The following is a 26,084-nucleotide window of genomic DNA, read 5'->3' on the forward strand; positions in this document are numbered from 1 at the left end:
AGGAATCCTTACAGTTTTCCGGGGAACTTACGGGGAATTCTGTGAACCTATACATTTTTTCAGTGAACTCGCGGGGAACTCAGGGAACCCATAGATTATTTCGGTGAACCGGGAATTCGAGCCACTCTATTTACTTATGAATAATTCCTTGTTTAACGGCGTTATCACACTTGCGCATTAAAATTTTAATGTGATTCACATTAATTGTCGTTTGTGAGCGTCCAAATATGTTATTTGTGTCTTTGAGCCACTTAATAATTAGGGGTTTTTCTATTTATTGATAAAGAAGTGGACTTGGCCTGCAAAAATAAGTTTAAATTTACCTAAAGCACAAATATTTTTTACATTAAAAAATTAAAGAGAAAATCGCATTAATTTTTCGCATTAATGCTATAAATCAATTTATATCAAATTTTGCGGGCCAAATCTACTTTTTTATCAACAAATAGATCAAATTTTGAATATAAAATGATTCAAATACACAAATTACACATTTGGACTCTCACCAGCGACAATTAATGTGAATCAAATTAAAATTTTAATGTGCAAGTGTGATAACACAGTAAAGCATTCAGTATAATGTATTTACAAAAAATAACATAGGTAACCCAAACATATTCTTAAAGTGGCGGAGGATCGACAAGGGATAAGCGGTTGAAAATGAATGCATGAACATAGGTTTAGAAAGTGTATTTTTAACCAAACAAGTCTATTGCTGTAAGGATCTAATTGTTATAAGGATAAGTCTTAAACCATTTCCAGGTTAAGTTAAGAACCGGTAACTATTCGGATAAGGATCGATATATAAAAAATATTTCTAAATTTGAATGAATCAATCCTAAGCTATTTTAGGCTATTTAACACTTTAAAACCCGAGTCAAAAAATCACGTAAAATACCAAATTGGCATAAAATGCCAGTGTAGATATTCTCCACGAAAAACCAAATTTTCAAGTTTTTTGTTCCGTAAGACTTCTACAGCAGTTCGAGGACTCGTAAATTATTTTTTTGAATAAATATTTTCCCAATTTTCTTGCCAATTTTATATAAATTTTGTGAAAATGGACAAAAAATGCCAATGTGAATTTTTACAAATTTTCGTAGAAAAAAGCCAATTTCTATTGAATTTCCTTTTTCTTAGCAATTTGGTAAGAATCTTAGAACACATATCTATAATTTCTATCTATTTCCACATATCTATTTCCTGTAAAATTTTCAAATTAATTTGCGCTTTTTGTTTAATAAAATTTTATGTGAAGTTCCAATAGGAATTAGGAAAAGAAAAATAAGACGTAAAGTGAATTTTCACCTTATTTTTCTCTGTAGTACCACTTTACAACAATTTTAGGTCTTATATTATTTAATTTTTAATAATTATTTTGACATTTTCACGTATTTTTTAAGATTTTTTCGAATCGTGACAAAATTCAAAAAATGGTAACATTTTTTAGGTTATGTAGAATAAACCATTCAAATGTTCATTTCGGATGCAAACTCCATATAAAAAAAAGTTGGCATTTTTACGCCCATTTGGTATTCTACGCCCATTTTTTGGTTTTTTCCTAATTTTTTAAATAATAAAAAAGTTATTAACTATTTTTTTGGACTAAACGAAAGCTAATTAAATTCTCTACACATTCGTGTTATCACTTAAGCATAATATTGAATAGAATTCCTACTATAAAGCTCCAAATTTAAAATTGGAGTAAAATGCCACTTTGGGTTTTAAAGTGTTTAATTAATAACCGATAAGTAAATTCGAATCGGTTTTGAATCGGTTAAACATAAAAAATGATACAGAGGAAAATTTTTGCCGGATTTTTTTAATTTTTGAACAGAATACTCTGACCAACAAAAGGATTATTTCTAAGTTCGAATAATATTCACAAAAGTTTAGAGGCCCCTCCTGAATGAGTTAATGGGTTAACTTTGCCATAAGAGACTCTTATTTTAAAAAGCGCGGGAAATGTGAGATCTCTTAATTTTAAAAGTTTCTGGGTATAACTTGTTCAAATGCTTGTTTTTCGCCCAGATCTCGTGAAATATTTCGGAGAGTGCGCTGTACCTGAACCCATGTATTTATTCCTCCAGAGCCACTGGTTGTCTTTCCCCTGAACCACAGTGACAGATTGGTTTGTGTGGAATCTCTCGGTGTCTGTGGCAAAGGCAGGAAATACTTGTGTTTTGTGCTTTGGGCGGTTCTGTGAGACTCCTTTAGATTAGGGTGCGTTTGCTGGAGATGCCACCAGAGGCAAAAACAATGAATGGGTTAAGCTTTAGTGAGCTGTGTTGCCTCTTCTGCTGTCCACCATGTCCTGGGCGGATAGCATCGAAGCTGGCCTTCTTGCCACCAGAAGTTTCATATGAACTCAAAGCAGATGAGGCATCAGCCACAAAGTATGCCCTGGTACTGCTAGAGAAGGCTGATTGGCAATATACAGATCGTGAGAAGGATTTCTTTGAGGCTTTCTTCACACGTTCCACGCGAGGCAATAGAATTGCCTGCCTCTTTGTCCGTTGCAGCACAAATGCCAGGTGAGCCCCATTTTTCTTACTTTGTCTCCCATGCCCTGACTCACGCCTAAGGCACTCGGTGGGGCAGACAAAGATAAATCCACGAGGTGATACAGTGTTTCTCAAACTGTTCCACCCTGACCAGGAAACACTTTCGCTCCTGGAAGAATACTTCCAAGAGTTCCGCGGCAAAAATCCGCAACATCTGTTTGTGTTTCATTGCACTCGGAGCAGTAATGAGTTGTTAACAAGCTCATTAGCGCATTAATCCAATTATCTCTGTAATCGATTGGCTTAACACCTATGTTACTTGTGACGACAAAATCCGCCCTATCCAATTTACTCCTCAGTCTACGGGACAATTGAAAATATTTCAGCTGGAAATTTAACGTCTTTGGCCTTTCAAATACTTCCGGAAAGATATAATTTTTTTTCTCACAATTGATAAGATATTCAAGTTTCTTAGTACTAAGGCTTCTAGCTTTCTAGAGACGTTTTAGTGAGCTTAATTTAGAAGACAGAGTTGAAAATCTAGCTGACAAAAATTTAGTTTGTATTTTTATAATGAGGACAATTTGGTTTAAGTTTTTTTTTAATTTAACTGAACTTATACGACGACTAAAGGAACTGATGAACTTCTATACGGTCGGCTGATTGTTCTATACTCTGGAAAAAAAACTGTTAAGCGGACAAACGGATATTGTCAAAATTTTGTCAAAAGGATGTTATTTACCAATTTGACAAACCTTTTGTGACATTTTACGTGAAAGATTATCCTTTTGACAAGCTTTTAACAAGATCCAGTTGATCCACGATTTGGCAAAACTGTTCCCTATTCGGTTTTAAAGAACCATAAAGAACATCCTTTTGACAAACTTTTCTTGTTAATTTGACAAAACCATTAACTATTAACTAAATTGACAAAAAAGTTCCTCAAATCTTAAATTAAGAACTCAAAAAACAATTGCAGATTTTGAATATTTTTAACTTCCAATGATTCTAAAACTTTTAAAATTTTTTTGGTAGTTAGAGATAGAAATGAAATTAAATTTAAATTAATGTACAGCTCTGATTTCGAAATTACAAAGTAATTCAATTTGAATTTAAAAAGAAACTTATTCGAATTGAAAATTTTGAAATTTTGTAAGTGCCATTTTTCACTTGGTCTCTTTTTATCAAAATAAAAAAAATAATTAGATTTTCATTGAAAACAAGAAAAACTTTAATAAAATTTGTTTTTTTTTTTAAATTAAATGACAAAGCTTCAATTTTTAGGATTTTTGTCTCACGAGTTTTTTTTTGGAAAATTAAGAATAATAATACGTAGAAAAGAAACGTAGAAACTCCATTCACAGGAAGAAAGGGGATTCGTGTATCTGGTAAAAGTTGAACTGAGATTGATATAAGGTAAAGTGCACTCGAGTCGACCGGATCCTCGACTCGACCAGTGGTCAATATTTGAATGTTTTATGGTAAATTTCCATAAAATTGTCACTGATTCGTATTTATTTATAGAATAATTGACCTATTAATGTTAGATCATACGCCAAATATTAGTGCAAATATAAATAAATTGAATAAATAACTCTATCGGTCGAATTGAGGAACCGGTCGACTTGAGGGCACTTTACCTTAAAAGGCAATAAATTGCTTGGGTCATAAGGGGGTAGTTTAAAGCTCCCCTCCTTCTCTGTCTCATCCACAGAAATTGCCTATCCACAGGCATATGCGTGATCCTCCCGAAGTATAGAGCTTAAGTGTAAAAAAAACACTGAAGCCACTATTCTGCAATTTTTGCCCCAAAACAAGTAGTTAGAACTATAAGGGTAGAAAGGCGCATTGTGAGATAAGGGGGAGGGTTCTCAATAATTCACTATTCTAGACATTTAAGAGGCAAGTTCGTCACAATGCTAAAAATAATAATAATGGATAATAAAAATAAGAATGGGTCAACACTCTCATAAACAAACTAAGTGAGATTTCTACGCCCGCATCTTTATTACATCTTCAGCTCGACAGTCCTGTTCTTCCCGAATTTGAAATATTCATAATTGTTCAGAATGATATAAAAATTGTTAGTCCCCAGTCCATAATGGCGCTATTCCAAAAAAAAACGAGCACGCTTTTTTGCACTTTACTGTTCTCAAGTGCTTCTACATTATCGACTTTTCTTTCTGTATGTTGCTGTTTCGATTGTTTTGCGCAGTCCTTGTCGTGCTCCAAAGTCACAAAACCGTCGTTGACAGTAACCAACCCAAAGATAGGTATATTGATGGTGAAACCGGAAATCGTCGGGAAATGGGATCTCTCAAGGAAAACTCTTCAGTTTTTCTCAAAGCTTTCGGCTCAGGCTCCGAGTCTTCATCAGTGATCAAGTCTAAGCTAAATCGAAAGCTTTGAGAAAAGTTGATTAGTTTTCCTTGAGAGATTCCATTTCCCGATGATTTCCGGTTTCTCCATTAATATAGTTATCCTCACGTCGGTTTTTTCTTCGCAAAGATAAGCCGATAATACAGAAGCAGTTGAGAACAGTCAAGTGCTAATAAAGCATATTCAATTTTTCATAGGTTTTATTTGTCTAAATTTGTAAAGTCAAGAATAAAAATTTACAAGTTCTAAATTTCGAAATTGAATAGAAAAGTGATTATATTTAATTGCTGTTTGATACCTTTTTTTAAATATAAAAGCTCTTGACATTTCAAAGTGTTATAGTGCTATTTCGTTCAAATATGAATAGGGGACATCTTCCTACTGAACATTTTTTAGTACACGACTGTTCCCAAGTGCTTCTGCGTTATCGACTTTCCTTTATGTTGGTTCTTTTCACGACTATTTGGTGGTTTTGAAACAAGACAAGAAATGGGGGAAACTATCGTACCAGGAAACAATGTCGATAAGGCAGGAGCACATGAGAACAGCCATGTACTAGAGATATTCAAGAAAAAGATTTCTTATTGCTTTTTTCATTGGAATTGCACCATTAGTCATTTTTTATTTGCATGAACATTACAAATTGAATTTGTTATTTGGAAAGATTCTATGGCTATGCAAGCCTTTGTGAGGGAACCTCAACTTCAGGGCATACCTCAGGAATCATGCCTTGGAGCGCTTTGGGATCGATCGCGTTATTGGGTCGACGTTTACAAAAGAACTCATATCTTCAACATTATCTTTGATTGACTCTTTTCACTTCAATTTTATCTTAAGCCCATTTTTATCAAAGACTAAACTTAATTCTACTAATTATGCATTTTTTCAGCAAAAAGTCATTGTCTAAAATATTCTTTAAAAGTTGAAAACAATAACTGAAAGTTGACATGTTGAGTATCACTGCCTTGGTTGGGTGAATGTTTACCAGCGGATTTCCTAATAGTTTGTTGTTGTGATACCACATTATTCACTTTCTGATTTTTATATCAACAACGACATAAAGCACGACCAAAGCTCGACTAATCGCAGTTTTTGTGCTACTCGCGACGCGTTTCGCACCATCGAAGTCTCTTGGGAATCACCGTGAATTTGATGACGTAAAAGACATTCCATTTCACTGGTTCTCTCAACAGATTCACATTGCTGTTCAGCCATGGGAATGCCGTAGATTTGGGCCAAATGACGAGCTTCTTCGTGAGCCTGGGCAAACAGATAAACTGCAATATCTTCAGCTACGACTATTCAGGCTACGGAATGAGCACGGGAAAGCCATCTGAGAAGAATCTCTATGCGGACATTGATGCAGCGTGGCATGCTCTGAGGACAAGGTACGGAATCAGCCCTGAGAACATCATCCTCTACGGTCAGAGCATTGGAACGGTACCTACAGTGGACCTAGCCAGTCGATATGAGGTAGAATTTCAAACACCTTTTAGATTAAATTTATTAATTCCGAATAATTTAAATTAATCTTGTGCATTTTCCTGCAATTCATTATAATTTTGTGTCTGGTTCTGGTTATAAGGAATATTCAAATTTAATCTTTTTATAAGTTTATTTTTAATCCTTTTAGACTATCTTTGTATTTCACTGTGAAATAATTTCCAGTCAACTGGACACAAACTGTGACAAATTTATAAATTACTCCACCAATTAAATCGTTCCCGATCTTGGCAAAATAGGCCACGCCCTAACATGTTATAAATGATAGACAAAGGGTTGTTTAATAAAACCACGCCCACTTGGAGACCACGCCTACTTCTTTGACAGAATTTCCCATTCAAAACTACAATTTTACTATAATTGCGAAAGATTTTCGGATATTTTATTCTAAAGGGAAATTTATAATGTCATGCTCACTTTGAAACCACGCCTGCTCATGAAGAATATTCCTATTATTCTAAATTATAATAAATTATTATAAAAACCAAAGGATGGGAAGAAAATCTAGGATAAGACATTTTACTAATATGACGACCATTCAGAAATCACTCTTACTCATTCTGGTAAATTTAGTAATGCCACGCCCATTTTAAAACCACGCCTACTCATAGAAAATATTTTAACTGACATTTTCTCACTCGAAACTAAATTTTGTTTAACAATTTATAAATATTATCGGAAAATCAGAGTAATTTAGTTTTCATTGTTTTATAATTACTTTTGTAATGAGCTTTTACGTTGATTTTAACTGTAAAAAGGGGCGTGGTCTAAATTAATTTTAAATTTCATGGATCGTTAAAATAGTCTCTTAAAAAAGCCATTAAAAAACAAGATATTGTTTGCACTAGCTTGGAGATCTAAGTGGCGCAATAGTGTTAGCATGTTAGTTACACATTTCGAAGGGGTATCGTAGAGAGGAATAGAATTGAGAGTTAGTTCATGTTAGATCGTCGTAAGGAATAGATCGTTAGGAGGAACGTTGAGGGTTCTGGAACAAGCTCTGGCGGCTAAGACGCTTTGCTTTAAAGGCTCCACCCTTACAAATTTTTTAATGGATCTAAGAATATATTCTTAAATTTGAAAACCCCATAACTTTTATGGTAGTTTTCCATTGAAAAATTAATATGTATTTCATAACTTTATTGTTCTCACGGGATTTTGCATTATCGACCTTCCTGAGTATCGGTTTCTGTCTCGACTATTTGATGATTTAAACTTTAAAGACTGCATGGACTTAGGGAAATAGTCGAAACAGAAACCAACAAAAAAGGAGTCGATAATGCAGAAGTACTCGAGAACTGTCCTACTTTCTGTCCTAGCGAAAGACATGAATTCTTCTGTATACTTTTTATTCACAAAGCAAACGACATTTATTCTTTCTGTCCTATTATTTAATCACTCCATAATCACTGAGTAACCCAAGAAGCAAAATAACTGCCTTATAGAACCAAGTATTAAACAAGTCTTTTAGTGCACTTTTAAAAGACTTAAAGTGAGAATTTTCTGTTGAAATTAATATAGAAGCTCTTAAAATCCTTAATAGTGCGCCACTTTACTTATAGTAATCTCAGTGATGGAACCAGGAGCGTTATAAGCAAATAAAAAGATTTTTGGTTCTATAATGCCTTACTTGGGGAATTCCACAAGACTGTATTGAGAAAAAATTGCTTCTTGGGAACTCTTTTGCAAGCTTTTTAGTGCAATATTTCATAAAAAATCCCCAGCTTGTTCTACAATTTAGTATTAAAATTCGAAATTGAATTTGAATTCTTCGAACATCAACAAATTTTTGTCAAGGTTGTGCCTTTACATAGCAAAAAATATTTTTTACATTTTACATGTAAAACATATATGTAAAAATGTGAAAAATATGTAAAAATAAAAATGTAAAAAAATATGTAAAATATAAGAAAGGAAATTAAGCATTTATGAATCTTTTAAACATTTCCTATAAGCAATTATCACTATTGATATTGCTTACGAGAAATATCAAGAAAACATTCTTGGAAAAGCCATGAACAAAATTTTGTTATGAAAACCTATTGATGTGAAGTTAAGTAAACGATTTTGTACACATAAATCATACTCTCTGTAGTAAAATAACGTTACTATTTTCTAAGTAATTGTTCTTCTTCCACAGATAGGTATTTCAGAATGTTGTCTGTATTAAATCCTCAACATGTTGATTTTTTACCTTTATCGTATAATATTAATAGACACAAAAATACAATTTTTGCACTGCTCACAAACAGGCAAATAATGTAATTTGATCAATGAATTTTTAATATCTAAAAAAATACTTTTTAATAATTTTTTATAGTAATTATATAGGTTATTTTTAACAGACTTTAATATAATAACACGTAAAAAAAAACTTGCAATTTAGTGTTTTTGCAACATTTGCAATAATTGCAATGTAAATATAATACAGTGATAATATAGTCTACATTATTGGTTATTATTTATCCAGAAATTGAAACTAAAAGAAAGTGCTTCAAATAGAAGAGTTGATCAAGAGTTATTTAGTTGTTTTCGTTTATTGAAAAAGCCAATCAAAACTCCAGGAGGGCAGGAAAAATTAAGGACTTTGTGTTCTTAATACAGGGGGTTAAAACACACAACGCAAAAAATAAAGGCGCAATATATATTTTTAAATTAATCTTTAAGTAAAATATGGTTAGTCATAAAACCGGCACTGCTTCAGCATAAAAGGGTTAATATTATGTTCAAATCCCGCACAACTTAAGCTTAAAATGATTTCACTTGTATCACTAAAAGGTTAAAATTGCATATAAAGAGCGCACAGTTGCAGCACAAAACGGTTAAAATTGCATATAAAATCCTCACAGCTTTCGAACAAAACGTTTGGCAATTTAGATCGTTTTTCTCGGATCTTGTGCAGATTTTATTAAAACCCGATATAATATTATAATTTCTGTGTGAATTTTTGTTTAATACTTTAGTCTCATTTTAATAACAAATATTATCACAGAAACATTCATTACCACAGAATCAGTAAAAAATGATGTAAAATGTAAAAATTTCGCCCAACCCTGCTATTTGTTCAAATAGAGTTCCATTTACTTTTTATCCAAGACACTATTGGAGAATCAAAATCTACTTCTGTTAGGGCTCACTCTGAGCCTTCCCATGACACACTGACTTCACCACACATAGCGTCAGGGTGCAGTTCCTCTCATTCTGAAGAAGAGAGGTTTGCCAATGACGAGGAGAGTAACGGCACAATCGCTACTTTGCCGCTGTCTAATGGAAAAAACTTATACACTATGTAGAAAATAAGTGATACTGCATTAGCGACTTTTTTGTATTGGTTCCTCTCTCGACTGTTTTCTCACCCCTCGTCGTATTTAAACTACTAAACAGTCATTACAGGAACCTATAAACAAAAAGGTCGATAATGCAGAAGCAGTTGAGAACAGTCATGTGCTAAAATACATGTTCATTTTTCATTGGTATAGCGCCATTATTTCGTAATCGCTAAATTTTCATAATTTCGAAAAATCTTTCATGTCGATATAATATTTATTCTGAGTGAGAAATCACTCATTCAAAATTCTCCCAGCTCTAATTTGCAGTAAATTGAGGTGGGAATAGCTGAAGTTCATTGAGTGTGTATAATTTTCTCACGGATTTACAGGTTGGTGCCGTAATTCTCCATTCACCCCTCATGTCGGGCATGCGAGTGGCCTTTCCCGCCACGAAGCGCACGTGGTTCTTCGACGCATTCCCCAGCATCGATAAGGTGCCCAAAGTCACATCGCCAGTCCTCGTGATCCATGGCACGGAAGATGAGGTGATTGACTTCTCGCACGGTGTCACCATCTACGAAAAATGCCCGAGGGCTGTGGAGCCATTGTGGGTGGAGGGTGCCGGACACAATGATGTGGAAATGTATAGTCAGTACCTCGAGAGGCTCAAGCAGTTTATCTCGGTGGAATTGCTTAACTGACATAAGCAGAACTCCACCAATAACAGCGCTCAAGAGGCTGCTTCTGGTGAGTCTGGTTACAAATTCTCTTGAGATCGCAGATGTGGAAAAATCGTTTTTTTTTCTCAACACTTTGCTTTCTTTCTTGCTACTTGAGTTGGGATGAAAGAGAAATCAAAGTTTAGCTTAATCTAAAATTGTCCCAAAGCACATGTTATTGGATCTTTCCACACATTTCTGCTGTGATTTTTAGCTTCATGATTTAAAACAAAATTCGACTCTATGATTGTTCCTGAGGTTGTTCCTCAATATTTATTTTTTATTATTTATTTATTTATTTACTTCCCAAATATGTGCATGAGTTGCGTCTGCCGCCGACTTACCATTACCGGCCTCCCCAGGTAAACGGCAGAAACCCTGGTTCACTGACCGTTTAAGCCAACTCATACAATCGAGTTAAGCTGAAAAAAAAAATCAGCTCAATAATATATAGACTAGGTTCAAGTTGACTCATTTGGCATGGTAAGGAAAGTGGGGAAGGAGCAAAGCACAAGATGGGATTAAGTGACAACGGACTTCTTAGAAGTACGTGTTGTTGCCACTGTGAGTTCAGTTAAATACAATAAGTGTAGAGATAATAGAAATAGAAATACAAATAGAGAGGCTTACGCAGAAGATCCAAAGGAAAATAATAATAATTGAGATATTTAAAATAATAAAGAATAGAAAGTACTATAATAGTTAGTCAGAAATGGGCAAAAATTGAAAAAGCAGGAATAGGCAAAAAAAGATTTTCAGCAAAAAAAATAAAAAATAAAAAAACCAGATAAAGTTACTACATCAGGGTAACAGGGAAACTATGAAGATAGTAAAAAGTAAGGAAAGAGCAGAAAGCTAGAAGAGAGTCGAAAGTCCGCACCAAAAACGGGCAAACCGACTCGGCAAGGCGCAAAGACAGCGACCATAAGATAGATCATCCCAAAGTGCTAGGTATTAGGTGAGCTCACTTAAAAGAAAAAATAAAATAAAATAAAATAAAACGAGCAGTAATGAATCTGTGAGACAATTTACCGAGCGAACACTTCACAAGGGTGGGCAGAGAGAGGGCAGAAGGCCCGAGAGAGATCCCACTAGATATCGCGCGGAAACAATCCCAGCAACATCACACCACTAAGACATGCCGCGAAAATGTAAAGATAGCACCATCCCACGGTCGATTACATGTCCCAACCAAGCCAGCAAAACAACGTCAAGCTACGGAAGACAATTCGACTCAAAAACCGCTAGCCCCTCGATGCTCTATACTCAGTCCATAGGAGGACGTTGACCTTATTTAGGAAAGTTTTGTATGAAATGTTTTGGCTTCTCAAGCGTTCAGGAAGGGAATTGTAATAAGTGGGTCCCAAATACGAAAAAGATCGCTTAAACCATTCCTTTCTAGGAAAAGGAGTCGGAACGGTTAAACCTATCCTTAAAGCGCGAATTCTTCTGGAGTTAAGGAAGCCACCACGAATGAAGAAGGTACGCAGAGTTTTATATTTAAATGAGTATGCAATAGGGAGTATTTTAAGGTCAATGAAGGTCTTCCAAAGCGAGTCAAACTTCCCAATCCCAAAAAGAGCCCTCATTCCGGATCTCTGAGCCAATTCAATTGTTTTAAAATTTGATGGAAAAGCCGCACCCCAGGCAGTCAAACCATACTGTAATCTGGAATTAATACAGGCGAAATAAAATGCACGAGCTACATCCCTAGGGCAATAGCGACCTATTTGAAAGGCATTAGAAATTATGGGTGCAAGGGAATTCTTTAATCTGGCTATATGCGGTTTCCACGATAGTTTACTATCAATGACCACTCCCAAGTAAGCGACCTCATCAGTGAAAGGGATATTAATGCATGCGTCTCCACAATTAGAGAGACACCCTGGTGAGTGACAAATCAAAGCTTCATCACTATCACATGGAGAGGGAAGAAAAAAACGCATTACTCTAGATTTACTGCTTAAGATTAGCGAATGATCGTCCAGCCATAGCCTAACCGTCTTCATTACACTGCGCATATCAGAATTAACTTCATTCCAAGAATAACCCTTGAAGACCAAAACCAAGTCATCCGCGTATGCAAGAATTTCGCAATTGAGATTAAGTTTTAGTAAGTTGTTAAGGTAAATTAAAAATAGAATAGGCCCTAGGACAGTACCCTGTGGAACCCCATGCTCCAGAATCCCAAAACTACTCATAACACCATCAATACGTACAGATTGGGGTCTATTAGCGAGGTAAGACTCGAAGAAACTGAGGCCAATTCCATTAATTCCCAGTTGAGTAAGAATTGTTAATAATTTGGAATGATTTACTGTGTCGAAAGCTTTTGTCAGGTCTAGAAAAATCGCACTGACACATTTTCCCTCATTAGCGCTGTTACAAATCCCCTCAACAAGAGTTGTGATCGCATCCTCAGTACATCTACCGGAAGTAAAGCCGAATTGATTCATACTAAGAAGATCTTTATTACGCAGAAAATTTTCTAGACGAGATTTTATAAGTTTTTCAATAATCTTTGAGAATACGGATAAAAGAGAAATGGGTCTGTAATTATTGGGGTCAGATCTAGAGCCTCTCTTGTGAATTGGGATGATAATTGCAACCTTAAGACAATTTGGAAAAATACCACTTTCAAAGCACTTATTAATCAAAACAGTTAATATATCAACGATATTGTAGGCAATATTTTTAACACAATCTGAGGTTATTGAATCATAGGATTTAGATTTATTGTTTTTTAGACTAAATATAGTTTTAAGGACTTCGAAAGCAGTTACTGGAAATACAAAAAAATTTGAAGAAGTATCCACAGTAGGGGCGTCAAAAGAGGGTGATGAGTTGGAGTTGGATGGTGAAATCATTTCATGTATAAGTGCACCTGGAGTATTTATAAAAAAATTATTCAAGCAACAACCTATATCTGAAGGCGCTGTAAGAACTTTATCAGAATGAACGATTTTTTCAATATTGGAAGACGCAGCCGACTCTCTACCCGTGAGCTCATTTATGAGCTTCCATTGAGCCCTACCATCACCCCTTGCAGCTTTAAATTTCCCCTTATAATACGCATTTTTTTCTTGTTTGACGCTCGCAGCCACTGATTTTCGCAATTTAGAATAGTCCTTACGTAGTTTAGCATTATTTGGGTGCTTTTTCATACGTTTGTAAAGCTTATTTTTAAGTGAAATTCGTTTAATTAAAGAATTGGAAATCCATGGCTGCAATTTACGAGTTCTTTTACTATGAGGAAGAGCAATGGAACATGTGGAAATCATATTTTGTAGTTTATCAATGAAACTCTGGAAGCTTAGGGACACATCAGAGATTGAAAGAATATCTTGCCAATTTTCATTAAGAAGACGTTGGTTGAGATCTGAGTAAGAAATTAAAGTGGGAGAAATTAGGTTTTGCGGGTTTTGCGAATTTTTGGTAGAATTTAATCCCTTCACTGTGAGACACAACAGGGAGTGATCAGTAATATCCAGATCATGTACAACACAAGAATTGCGAATTTTTTTGTAGTTGCACTTTGCAAAAATATTATCAATACATGATGAACTGTTGTTAAATATTCTAGTCGGGGAATTCACGAGAGGCTCGAAACCATATGAAGAGAAAAGAAACAAAAAATTATCTCTATGAGTACCAATGCAGAGCAAATCAATGTTGAAGTCACCCAGAATATATACGATCTGGTCATTAGAGAGAGAGATCAGAAGACTTTCAAGTTCATCTAAAAATGAAATAATAGAGACAGAGTGCAAACGGTATATAGCAACGAAAGTGAAAATTATCTGATCAATTCTGCACTTTACGAGAAGGCAGTCAAACGAGACAGTCTGAGGACTAACTGTATTAATCACTTCAATATTGCTCCTCACAAAGGCAGCCACACCTCCAGAACGATAGCTCTCATTGCAACTAGTGAAAAGAGTGTAATCAGCCAGACTAAAGTTGTTCTTTTCGCACTCCCGTATCCAAGTTTCAGTTAGGAACAAAAAATGAGGAAGGGAAGGAAATGAAGCCAAATGAGCCATAAATGAATCAAAATTTGCCCTCATGCTTCTAATATTTTGAACTACAATTGAAATATCATTTTTTAACATTTTAGAGAGGTTAGGAATGAAGGTGAAAAATCAAAGAATCAAGAGGCAAAACTAAATAAAAGAAAAGTCAATATCGATTTGATTACAAAAAAAAAAAAATGAAATTGGAAAGATTACTTAGAAATGATCTTTAAATCTGAGGTAGTAGAAATAAGATGAACTCTCCCAGCGTTCTCACGGCGCACCAGTATTTTTCCTCCAGAAGTCCAGACGTGACGCCACCCACACTGAAACGCAGTACTTCTCGCCTTCTTCAGCAATTCCCTCGTCGATTTATTGAGCCTTTCAGCAACTCTAAAGCGAATTAAAGGCTCACCATTGAACATGAAGCCATCTCTATGTGATTTTCTTTGCTTCCAAGCCTTGAAAACCTCCTCACGCATTCTCCGCGATGTAAATCGAATGATGAGTATCCCTGTTGTTGTTCGTAGTAATCTTTCGGAATTATCGGTCCCAGAAAGATCCCCATTCTCCACGACCTGTCCCGCAGCATCACCGACCTTCGATTTTCCACCGATGTAAAAGCAATCATCCAAGTCTCTCACATCCACCGTTATGTCCAATGCTTCTTTGAGAATTTTTTCCACCGATGAATAAACCTCATTCTCGATAATTTGTGGTACTCCATGCAATTCAACAGCTCTGAAGTCACAAGGGGGGTCTCCATATAATTTACCGTCTGCTTGGGCAATTTTTTCTTTTATATCCAAATTTTCATCATGGAGGTCATCAATGTCGTCACGCATTTGAACCACATCATGCCGGAGACCATTCACATCTTTTTTCAAATCCGAAAACTGGTCACACATCTTAGCAAAATGCTCCTCAATTCTTGCCAGGGAGCTCATATGATGCTCTACCCTCTCAAATCTCTTCTCCAGAGCATCAAATCGTCCATCCAGCAGTTGAAATCCCGTCTCAGCCTGATCGGATCTGAGAGCAGATTTTCTGCGCACACCACAATCACTACAATGCCATGCTTTCTTCTGCGCAGGTGATAAACTCTGAAAGCTTTCCAGATCCTTTCCGGATAATCCCTCACATTCAGCGTGAAACAGTCCTGAACACAAGCCACAACTCAAGCCAACTGTTAATCCATCGATACGCAAGATCTTCTTATCGCACTTTGCACAAGTAGATGACATATCAAAAATCACTGCACTGTTAATGATTAATAAAAATTCAACCGAGTAACAAAGAGACACGTCCAAACTCTTCTGCTGACAAAGCTGAACTGATTTAAGTCCAGAGAAATTGACAGAAAGAATAGGAATATTTTTTTAATAAAATCGAATGATTATTTCAATACGTTATGGACCGTTTTTCGATTTTGATGACCCCGACACACATTATAGATCGATAAAATTTCATAAAATCAAAATTCGTGTCCCTTTCTCAAAAGGTTTGCATATGTCTATCTCACTCTTTATGACGCTGGCACACCTTTTCAATTGAGTGAAATTCAAAAGATTGAAATTCAACCTTTTACTCTTTCAAACAGAATTCAGATATAGCTGTCTCTTTCTGTCAAATGATATTTCAAATTCAAATTGAAAATGAAATTAAAATTGAAATTTTCATTTGACAAAAAGAGACAAACATATCTTATTTCAGTTTGAAAAAGTAATGGCGCTGGCACACCTTTTCAATTGAGTGAAATTCAAAAGATTGAAATACTACCTCTTACTCTTTCAAACTGAAATCAAATATAGCTGTCTCTTTCTGTCAAATAAAATTTCAAATTCAAATTGAAAATGAAATTGAAATTTCAATTTTCATTTGACACAAAGAGACAAATATATCTTATTTCAGTTTGAAAGAGTAAGAGGTAAAATTTCAATCGATTGAATTTCACTAAATTGAAAAGGTATGCCAACGCCATTATCTCTTCAAATTCGATTGAGATAAATCGAATTTGTTGTGATGTTCAAAAGAAGAAGAAGAGTACGAAAGAATGAGACAGACACATTCAAAGCATGTGAAAAGATAAGAATTCGAATTTCGACTTCGTAAAATTTTCCTGATCTAAAAGGTGTGCAGGAGCCGTGATCAATCATTTTTAGAATTTATATTTTTTATTTAGATCAGTCAAATTTCATTAAATCAAAATCACGTCCTTTTTTTCGAAATATTAGGATAAGTCTATTCCACTCTTTCGAATTCAAAATTGGACTGAACTAAATTTAATTGGCATTGAATAAACGAAGAGTAAAAAGTCAAATTTGGTCAGCAAAAAATTCGAAATGATCAGTATAAAATAAGAAAACGGTCAGTAAAAAATAAAAAAGAGCAGTACTTTATTAAAAGCGGTCAGTAAAAATGAAAAGTGGTCTGCAAAAAATGAAACATGATCAGTACAAAGCAAAAAGTGATCAGTAAAAAATAAAACATGATCAGTAAAAAGTAAAAGAAGATCTGTAAAAAAAAAGTGGTCAGTAAAAAATTAAAAATGAGCATTAAAAATAATGAATTTAGTCAGAAAACAATTAAAATTGATCAGTAAAAAATTTACAAAAGCAGCAAAAAAATAAAAATGAGCAGTAAAAAATAAGAAGTGGTCAGCAAAAAATCAAAAACGAGCAGTAGAAATATTCGAGATGATCAGTAAAAAGTTAAAAAGTGATCAGCAAAATATTAAAAATGAGCAGTAAAAAATAAAAAATGGTCAGTAAAAAACAAAAAATGGTCGGCTATAATTTTTTACTGACCAATTTTTGTTTTTTACTGCTCGTTTTTAATTTTTTACCGACCAATTTTTATTCTTTACTGACCACTTTTAATTTTTTACTGACCGCTTTTAATTTCTTGCTGACCACATTTCATTTTTTACTGACCACATTTAATTTTTTACTGTTCATTTTTAATTCTTTACTGACCAATTTTTATTTTTTACTGCTCCTTTTTAATTCTTTGTTGACCACTTTTTAATATTTCACTGATCAATACGAATATTTCTACTGATCATTTTAATTTTTTGCTGACCACTTTTAATGTTTTACTGCTCATTTTTAATTTTTTACTGCTTTTTTAAATTTTTTTTGCTGCTCATTTTTAATTTTTTACTGATCAACTCGAATATATCTACTGATCAATTCTAAGTTTTTACTGACCAAATTCAACTTTTTACTGACCAAATTTAACTTTTTTACTGACAAAATTGAAAATTTTCACTGATTATTTCGAATTATTTGCTGATCAAATTTAATTTTCTGCTAACCACTTTTGACTCTTTACTGATCATTTGTTTTTTGTCAATTTAATTTGGTGTGATGTTCGAAAGAAAAAGAAGAGTACGAAAGAGAAGGATAGACATATTCAGAACCTTTGAGAAAGAAAGTGATGTGAATTTAGACTTTGTGAAATTTTCCTGATCTAAAAGGTATGCATGCCGGAGCCATAATGGACGGCTTTTCGATTTCGATCAAACAATTTTCAAATTTCTAAAATTGATCTTGGAATATTTCCTAGAATTCAAGGAAAGTTTAATGGCTTCGGCACACCTTTTAGATAAGGAAAATTTCACAAATATGTCTATCCTGCTCTTTCGTACTCTTCTTCTTCTTTTAAACATCACACCAAATTAAATTACTTCAGTCCAATTTTGAGACCGAAAGAGTGGGATAGACTTATATGCAAATCTTTTGAGAAAGAAAGGGACACGAATTTTGATTTCGTGAAATTATATTGAGCTAAAAGGTGTGCCGAAGGCATAAGGAATTATATTCAAATTTTGCTCCAGGTGACGATATTCTTCATGGCTCCATCACTATTAGCTCATCGCCAACAAACAATTCGACAACGGAGAAGTTACTCTAGCATCAGGCGCCCGGCGTGACTGTCACGGCCACCGACGCCGCCGTTGTACGCATGTCGTGCACGAGTGGCGTCGTCCGTGACAGGAAGCCGGGCGACTGTCCATGTGCCAGTCTCCTCGAGATTAATCTCAAGGTGAAGGTGTGCCGGTGTCCGAAGGATGACGTTCCCATTGATCGTCAACCAATGCCCTCTGGAGAGTCTCCTGGCCGGGAATGTGTCACAGTAGACCTCGTGACTGCTGCCACCAAGGAGATTCGCGACAAGGTACGCGTGAACGTTCCTGGAGATAGACGTCGGGTACTGGTGCTGAAGTTGACAGATGTCAATGTTCACTGCAACGGAGGAATGTCTCATGAGATTCAATTTGCCGATGGATCCAAGCACTTTGTATCCAAGGGTGATGCCTTGAGGTTTAGCGTCAAAGATTCTGCTGGGATCTGCTCAAAAAAGGATCACGGAAAAGGCAAGGAGAGTACTGGAAAATCTGAGAGCAAGAAAAAGTCCATTCGGAAGGTGCTGAAGAGTCAAAAGAGTGAAGATGGGAAGATGTACAGCAAATCAGTGGATGATGTCACTCTTGGCAGCAAGAAAACCTTAACAGTTGAGAATGACGGTAAAGTTCTTTCCAAGTCTGTTCAGGATCTCTCCGAAGAGAGTCACTCGGAATTCAGCGATATGAATTCCATCGAACTCATCATAATTTCGGATGAATTTCTCAATGAGACCACAAAGCAGGAAGTTATCATAGTTAATGATCGCAAGGACATTGAATCCCGACGACCATCGAAGCTGAATGTGGCCAAGGAGAAGCCCAAGAGGGATAAGTCTCCAAAGGAAATCACTCGAAAAAGCACCACCAATCAATCCAGGCGTCGACTCGTCATCATCTCCGATGAATACAAGAAAAAGTCCCTCGAGAACAAGACAATTGTGGTCACAAAGGGAAAATACGAGAATGCTCCGAAGAAGAAGGAAGAAAAGGAAGTGGCACCACCGAAGAAGAAGCCAGAAAAATCCCTCGCAGAAGCCGTTGGTGAGATCAACAGTAAGATCATCTCATGCGTCCTCCAGAGCTACGAAGAGCCCGAAGCATCGGTGCTGGAGAGCAAAGACATCAAGCAACACAACACAGATCAGCCTTCCTCACTCCCAACCTGCTGAACAAACAATCATCTAATCCCTTCTGTGTTAATTTCTTTCTTTTGTGTTCTGAATGTGACAATTATGTGAGTGAAAATCAGTGCATAAAAAAGACCAAGGAAATATTTACTTAAGTGTTGTGCTCATTTACAGAAAAAGAAAAACAAAATCTTCTATTGACAATCTTTAGCTATTATTGTTGTTTAGTTTCTATTGATAAGAATAATTTTAATTCTTACTTAATTACACAATTCTTGTGAAAATATTTTTGGATAAATCATGAACATTTCTTTTAGCCGTTTTCCAGCATTATAAGCCGCGTTCTCTGATTGGCCAGTGCCTGAAAGTACTGAAAGCTTGAGCCAATCAGAAACTCGCAATGGTATTAATTTATTTATAGGAAATTTGCATGTGGATAGTGCATTATGGTGCCATTCCAATGAAAAATAAAAAAGTTTATTTTTATTGACAATAATCCGGTGATCGTCGGATGGTAAATTTCAGCCCAGAATAAAAAACTTTTCTTGAAATGGGAAGAAAATTTTTTATTCTGGGCTGAAATTTCCCATCCGACAATCACCGGATTATTGTCAATAAAATTGTTACGTCGTTCGTCGGTTCCTTACCCTATAAGTTTATTCTTAGCACTTTACTTTGGCGTTTTTAGAACGCAGCGAGGACTGAAGAAAACAGTCGTGACAAGAACCAACATAAAGAAAAGTACGCAATACAGAAGCACTTTACTGTTCTGAAGTACATATTTCTGCACTATCGCCTTTTCTTTGTGTTGGTTCCCGTCTCGACTGTTTCCCCAGCCCACGCCGAATTTAAACCACCAAATAGTCATTACAGAAACGACAAAAACCGATACACACAAAGGTCGATAATGTAGAATCACTTCATTGCAATAAAGTGTTAAAAACGTTGATTTTTCATTGGAATACCACCATAAATTAATACAATTTTCGAAAAAGAGTGACAGAAATTGGACTATAACGAAAAAAAATTAACATTATCTACGTATAATTAAATATTTTATTATATAAGCTTCAGGAGCTTTAATGTTCTATCCAAAAGTTAATTAATTGGAAACATAACTATAATTTAGAACTTCACATATTAACTGTCAAATTCTGAAATTTATTACTCAAGACACGAACCAACTGTTCGGAAAATTCAAAATACAGTGTAAGCCATAAGTTTCTTGACAAATCTATGTTTTTGAGAAACCAGATGGAAAAATAACATTAAAAAATAACATCTTAAAATTTTTATTTTTGCAAAATCTGTCAACAAACTTTTGGCCGATGAAAAATGCTCAACTTTGGGAAAATTATTATTTCTAATAGGAAATAAAATCAATAATTTTTTCAAAATACATAAATAACATCTATGGATTATAAGCACTCGTTTGCAAAAAGAAAAATTCTAAAATGTTCAAGGATTCTCGAAAAGAGATTTGTTAAAGAAATTATGGCTGACCTTTAATTCAACTAGCACCGTACCGTAAATTCTTTTTTTTCTTCCTAATTCAAAACAAAACAATTTTCTCTCCTGTCTTTGTGTAGAACTATCCATTTTAAATTTACAAAAAAAAAACTGAAGATTTTAAAATTGTTCAATGCAGCGCTGTTGATTGGATTTAATTTATTGTGTATCGGTTAATAAGAAAAAATTCTGTAATAAGTTTCTATACTGATCATTTTACCCATTTTCAAATTGAAATGGCTTTTCTCCTCAAAATTAATCTAATTTTGTTAAAATTGGTAGGGAAATATGCATTTTGGACATCCAGAACGTTTTTAACTATGACAAAAATATGGAAAATCGGTGTCTCATATTAGAGTTTTGCCAAAAGAAGATCATTTTTTACAAATGAGTTTGTTATTTTTTCACAATTCACGATTTCACCTACTTCTGTTAAAAATTTGTAAATATTTTGTTAGTTTTGTTTTATTATTAGTTCTTCTTTTTGTCGTGCCATCGACGTGTGCTGCCATCTTGTCAGTTTATCATACAAGTACGACAAAATATTTTGTTAAAAATATGTCAAACGTATGTGAAATTCAAAGGAAATGTTATTTCTTTGTCAATTATTTGTAAAGTTTAGTCAAAGTTTCGTCCAATTGGCAAAGTAACAAAAGGCAAATGTTTTATTAACAAGAGAATTCTTAATAGTATTTAATGTTTCTTGAATATTAAATCCTGATTTGACCTCCTTTTGGCACTCTATCACAAACATTTACAAACTTTTCATCTAGGAGTTGAATTTTGACAGTTAATGTGTTTCAACCATGATCCAATTGATCACAATTTTGTTTTTCATTAAGTCCAATTTCTTACAAACATTTAATATTTCTGTAACACAAAAAACCAGTTTCGTAAAATTGTTCGTAAATGTTTGTGAATTTCTATTGGGGACTTACGAAATGCTCGTTAATCGTCTAATCCACAAACAAGTTCATAAAAGTTTGTACTTTTTTCACAAACATTGTTCGTAACATGATCATTTGACGAACATTTTTTGTACTTTTACAAACATTTGTTCGTAAATGTTCGTAAACACACAAAAAATGTTCGTAAAATTTTGTCATTTGTTCGTAAATGTTCGTAAAATGTTCAACAGGAAAACAAACATTTACGAACAAATTACAAAATTTTACGAACATTTTTTGTGTTTACGAACATTTACGAACAAATGTTTGTAAAAGTAGAAAAAATGCTCGTCAAGTGACCATGTTACGAACAATGTGAAAAAAGTACGAACTTTTACAAACTTGTTTGAGTGTAATACGATTAACGAGCATTTCGTAAGTCCCCAATAGGAATTCACAAACATTTATGAACAATTTTACAAATTATTTTCTCCTGTGTACAATTTTCTTGGTTCGTTCTTCCTCCTAAAACAGTTTTACGTTCCTCTTTTATTCAGAATTACCAGAGAAAGAACAACTGAAACATTTATAATTGTGTTTATCCAAATTTTAATTTGAAATAATTTAACCTTTTATCATGACTTGTTCAGCCAAAAATATTTTCACAAGTAATTGACTTTAAAATTTAATCATTTTCCTCTTTCGAAAAGCGATCAAAAATAAAATGTAGAAAGGAGATCTTCCAATTTTAAGTGCAATATTTGCTCTTTTTGCATTCATATATTTTATTGATTTTTCCAATTGTTACAAATGAATCAAATCTTATGTGGAGAAAAGAATCAAAGATTTTTTTTAGTCGATTTAGAATTGTATTATCTCCCCTTTGCTAGAATTAATTCCCACAATTATATCTCTTCACACTCTCTTTTTAGAGGCAATTTTCATGGTTATCTCAAACTTGTATATATCTTCAATGATAATTGCGATGAAATGTAATTTAATTGCCGGGAAGAAGCATAACAGTGGCGTGCAAGTGGAATATTAGCCTCTCGGAAGGAGGATCAATTACCTTGAGATTGTTTTTTAAGATCTCACCCAATGAGACTTTCTTGCCAATTTACAGAGTTTCTCAAATTGTCGTGGAAAGTGTTCTTTAGATTTATTTCCATTGTTTTGTTATGTGCGATTTGTTGAGTTTTTCCGTTAGTATTTGATTTTGAATTGATTGACGGATCTTTGAAATCTGTCAAAATTATTTGACATATCTTTGGCATTTGTCAAAGTCAAAAAAAATATTTGAGACTTTATTAGGAAATATTTTTGAGTTATGAATTTTGAGGACCAAATTTTTGAAATTTGAATGAAAGCAAATTTTTCTATTTAAACAGTATTCCCTAAAAAAAAAACGTCCTTCAGTAGATAAGTCACCCCTTTTTCACACCGAATTTTGCACGCTACTGTAAATACTTGTAAGATTCACAAAGTTTAGGGTATATCCCCCAAAAATGCTTAAGACTGTACATTTACTAAGATGAAAAAGATGAAAAGTTAAGTGGAAAGAGACATTTTGAACACTCTGGGAATTTTCAAAAGAAACAAAAATATATTTGAAAATCTTTTAAATGAAATGTATTTAATTGTAATTTAGTGAAAGTGGTCTTTGGTGGGGAAGTAGGGAAGCTAAAAGGTGCTAAATGAGGGATGATTTTGGGGAAGGAAAAGACAGTGTGGAACATTTCGGTCAGTATTTTGGTAAATCTTGTCACTAAGGCTTCGTTAAAGCTTGAATATTTCGAAATACACTTTTCGAAAATCACCCTACCTTTAAATTCCCCACTACAGTGTCTCCGCTAAAAGACAAAAAACAAAAATATTAAAAACGAATTGAAATAAAACATTTACCATTTCAAATTATTAATTAGAACACAGAAAGAAATATTTCGTAAAATTGTTGGTTAATCTTTGTGAATTCCTAATGGGGATTTACGAAATGTTCGTAAATCCTATAACCCACAACAAAGTTCGTTAAAGTTTGTAATTGTTCACAAACATTGTTTGTAACTTAATCACTTGACGAGCATTTTATTTCTTTCACACACATTTGTTCGTAAATGTTCGTAGCCACATAAAAGTGTTTATAAAATTTTGTCGTTTGTTCGTAAGATTTTGTCAGGCATACAAAAATGTACGAACAAATTTTTGTAAAGGAACAAAAAATGCTCGTCAAATGATCATGTTACGAACAATGTTTGTTATAAAATACAACAAAATTTTACGAACTTTTTTTGTGAGTTTACAAACATTTACGAAAAAATATTTGTAAAAGTACAAAAACTGATCGTTAAATTATCATTTTACAAACAATCTTTGTTGAAAAAACTTTAACAAATTTTTCAGTGGTTTGTAAGGCCCCAATAGGAATTCACAACATTTGAAAACAATTTTACGAAATTATTTTTCTGTGTAGGTAATTGCGAAAGTCTTTTTGCAAAATCTTTATTTTTCTCCCATCTTTTTTAGACACTTTTCATACAAAGAAGCAAATTTTAATAAAGTTATATTTTCGAAAATTTACCTCAAAAGTACTTTCGTATCATCTACTATTTATCGGTTTTCGACCGATTTAAACCGATTCATAATTCATTCGAAAGATCCCCAGAAATAGTTCTAAGAGTAAGAGAAGCGATTTTCGGGCGAAAATTACTTATCAATTCATAACCAGTTCGTAACCGGTTTATAAGCGATTTATAACCGTTATGAACCATTTTATAAATCATTCAAAACAGTTCCCAATATACACCTCAGCGAGGCATAAAAATATTTATACATGTCTTTCCCATAAACGCTCTACGTGGTCTACGTAAATAGCCGCGGGATAAGCTGTCATCCAATCGCCTGTCTTACATGATACAGGAGCTAGTGCAAAAGCACATAAGTGTCTGTAATCTAGCGCTCTCCAAGTTTTCCAGTCTTGGTCAACATCAGGAGCAATATAATTTAATTTCGAATAAAAATTAGTTATCGGTTATGAATCGGTCCATTACCGGTTCAGAATCGATTGAAACCAGTTCAGTTTAATCAGCAATTCCAAGACCTTTCCAACAAGCCCAAATATGACCCCATTCGTTTGATAAATGCGCTCTCTAGAACTTTTTTAATATTTGATTTTCGTGTAAGGTCGAAACGACCTCCTAGATAATTTCTAAAACGTAGCCAAAAATTAAAAAAAAAATCGTGCAAAGCATTTCCGAGCAATCTTAGAAAATATGATTTTGGCGAAGAAGGGAAAGGGGTGGAGTGGAGGGAAAATGAGTGGTCTGTTAATGATCCTTCGATCGACTTGGGACTCCGAAGGTTTCAAGTCGCTATCTCTTACCGTTTTGCCTCTGGAGCTGGCGATAGCTGGATGGAGAGACACAGACAGACAGACAGACAGACAGCCTGTCGATATTTCTTAGAAATCGTCCAAAAGGCGAAGATTTGTTGAGAAAAGTAGTCTCCGAGAAAATAAGCATGAGGATATCAAAACTGAGGTCGAATTCTTGAAAATAACCAGTCACAACTGGTTACTGGTACTGTCTATTTCGTTCGTCGATTGCCTGATTAATCAAAAATGTATCCATGACCGAAACTAATTATCTCATACAACACTCCATTTTAAATTAATCCGAAACACTTTCCTTTCTTTTCAGCAGAGAGACAATATTATTTTTACAAATTATAATATTAACCAGTAACCAGTCAAAAACTTATCTGGTTACGCTCGTGAATTACCTCTCTGGTCTAAAATAAAGTAAATCTGCCCATTGCCTATTTTAGCCGAGACACACTTGAAGGGATTATAACAAATCGAATAGAAATTCTATCTCAGAAACAAACCAACTTAGCTATTAAAGTATATTACGATTAGGTCAGACTCAATAAAGGAATACGGGAAAAATATGAAACGTTCGAAGCCAGAGTATATGCGAAGCTTGAAAGCTTTCCCTTACCGCTTATTGATTACCCTTACCGTTTATTTCGAAAATATTTCGAACTTTGAACTTTATGCACCGAAATATAGACAAAAACAAACAGTAGTAAGCTTCTGTGGAGTATTTCGGGGAAAGTGCGCTACCTTCGAACGACTCAAGCTTCGAATAATTAATTTTTTTTTAAAATGTGTTTTAAATGAATTCAGCCCATTATAATTTAATGGCTAATCCAATGCCTCAAATTTCCGAAATGTAAGTCGTCCGAAAGTAGCAAGCTTTCCCCTACTTTTCGA

At 34.3% G+C, this 26,084-nt stretch overlaps 1 protein-coding gene across 2 annotated transcripts; it reads left to right on the forward strand.

Moving 5' to 3' along the window:
• Positions 1 to 2,101: 2,101 nt before the first annotated feature.
• Positions 2,102 to 19,611, forward strand: LOC129802313 (alpha/beta hydrolase domain-containing protein 17B). 2 transcript variants are annotated; one of them, XM_055848035.1, is made up of 4 exons: positions 2,102 to 2,534; positions 6,077 to 6,356; positions 10,045 to 10,402; positions 18,226 to 19,611. In XM_055848035.1, exons 1-3 carry the CDS (start codon positions 2,239 to 2,241, stop codon positions 10,354 to 10,356), a joined length of 888 nt encoding a protein of 295 aa, XP_055704010.1. In that variant the 5' UTR covers positions 2,102 to 2,238; the 3' UTR covers positions 10,357 to 10,402; positions 18,226 to 19,611. The 2 variants fall into 2 exon arrangements, with proteins under 2 accessions (XP_055704010.1, XP_055704009.1); XM_055848034.1 differs by lacking the exons at positions 2,102 to 2,534; positions 6,077 to 6,356 and having other exon boundaries at positions 10,043 to 10,402.
• Positions 19,612 to 26,084: the final 6,473 nt, after the last annotated feature.

Source organism: Phlebotomus papatasi, chromosome 2 (assembly GCF_024763615.1).
Source record: "Phlebotomus papatasi isolate M1 chromosome 2, Ppap_2.1, whole genome shotgun sequence".
In the NCBI taxonomy this organism is placed as follows: Eukaryota; Metazoa; Arthropoda; class Insecta; order Diptera; family Psychodidae; genus Phlebotomus; species Phlebotomus papatasi.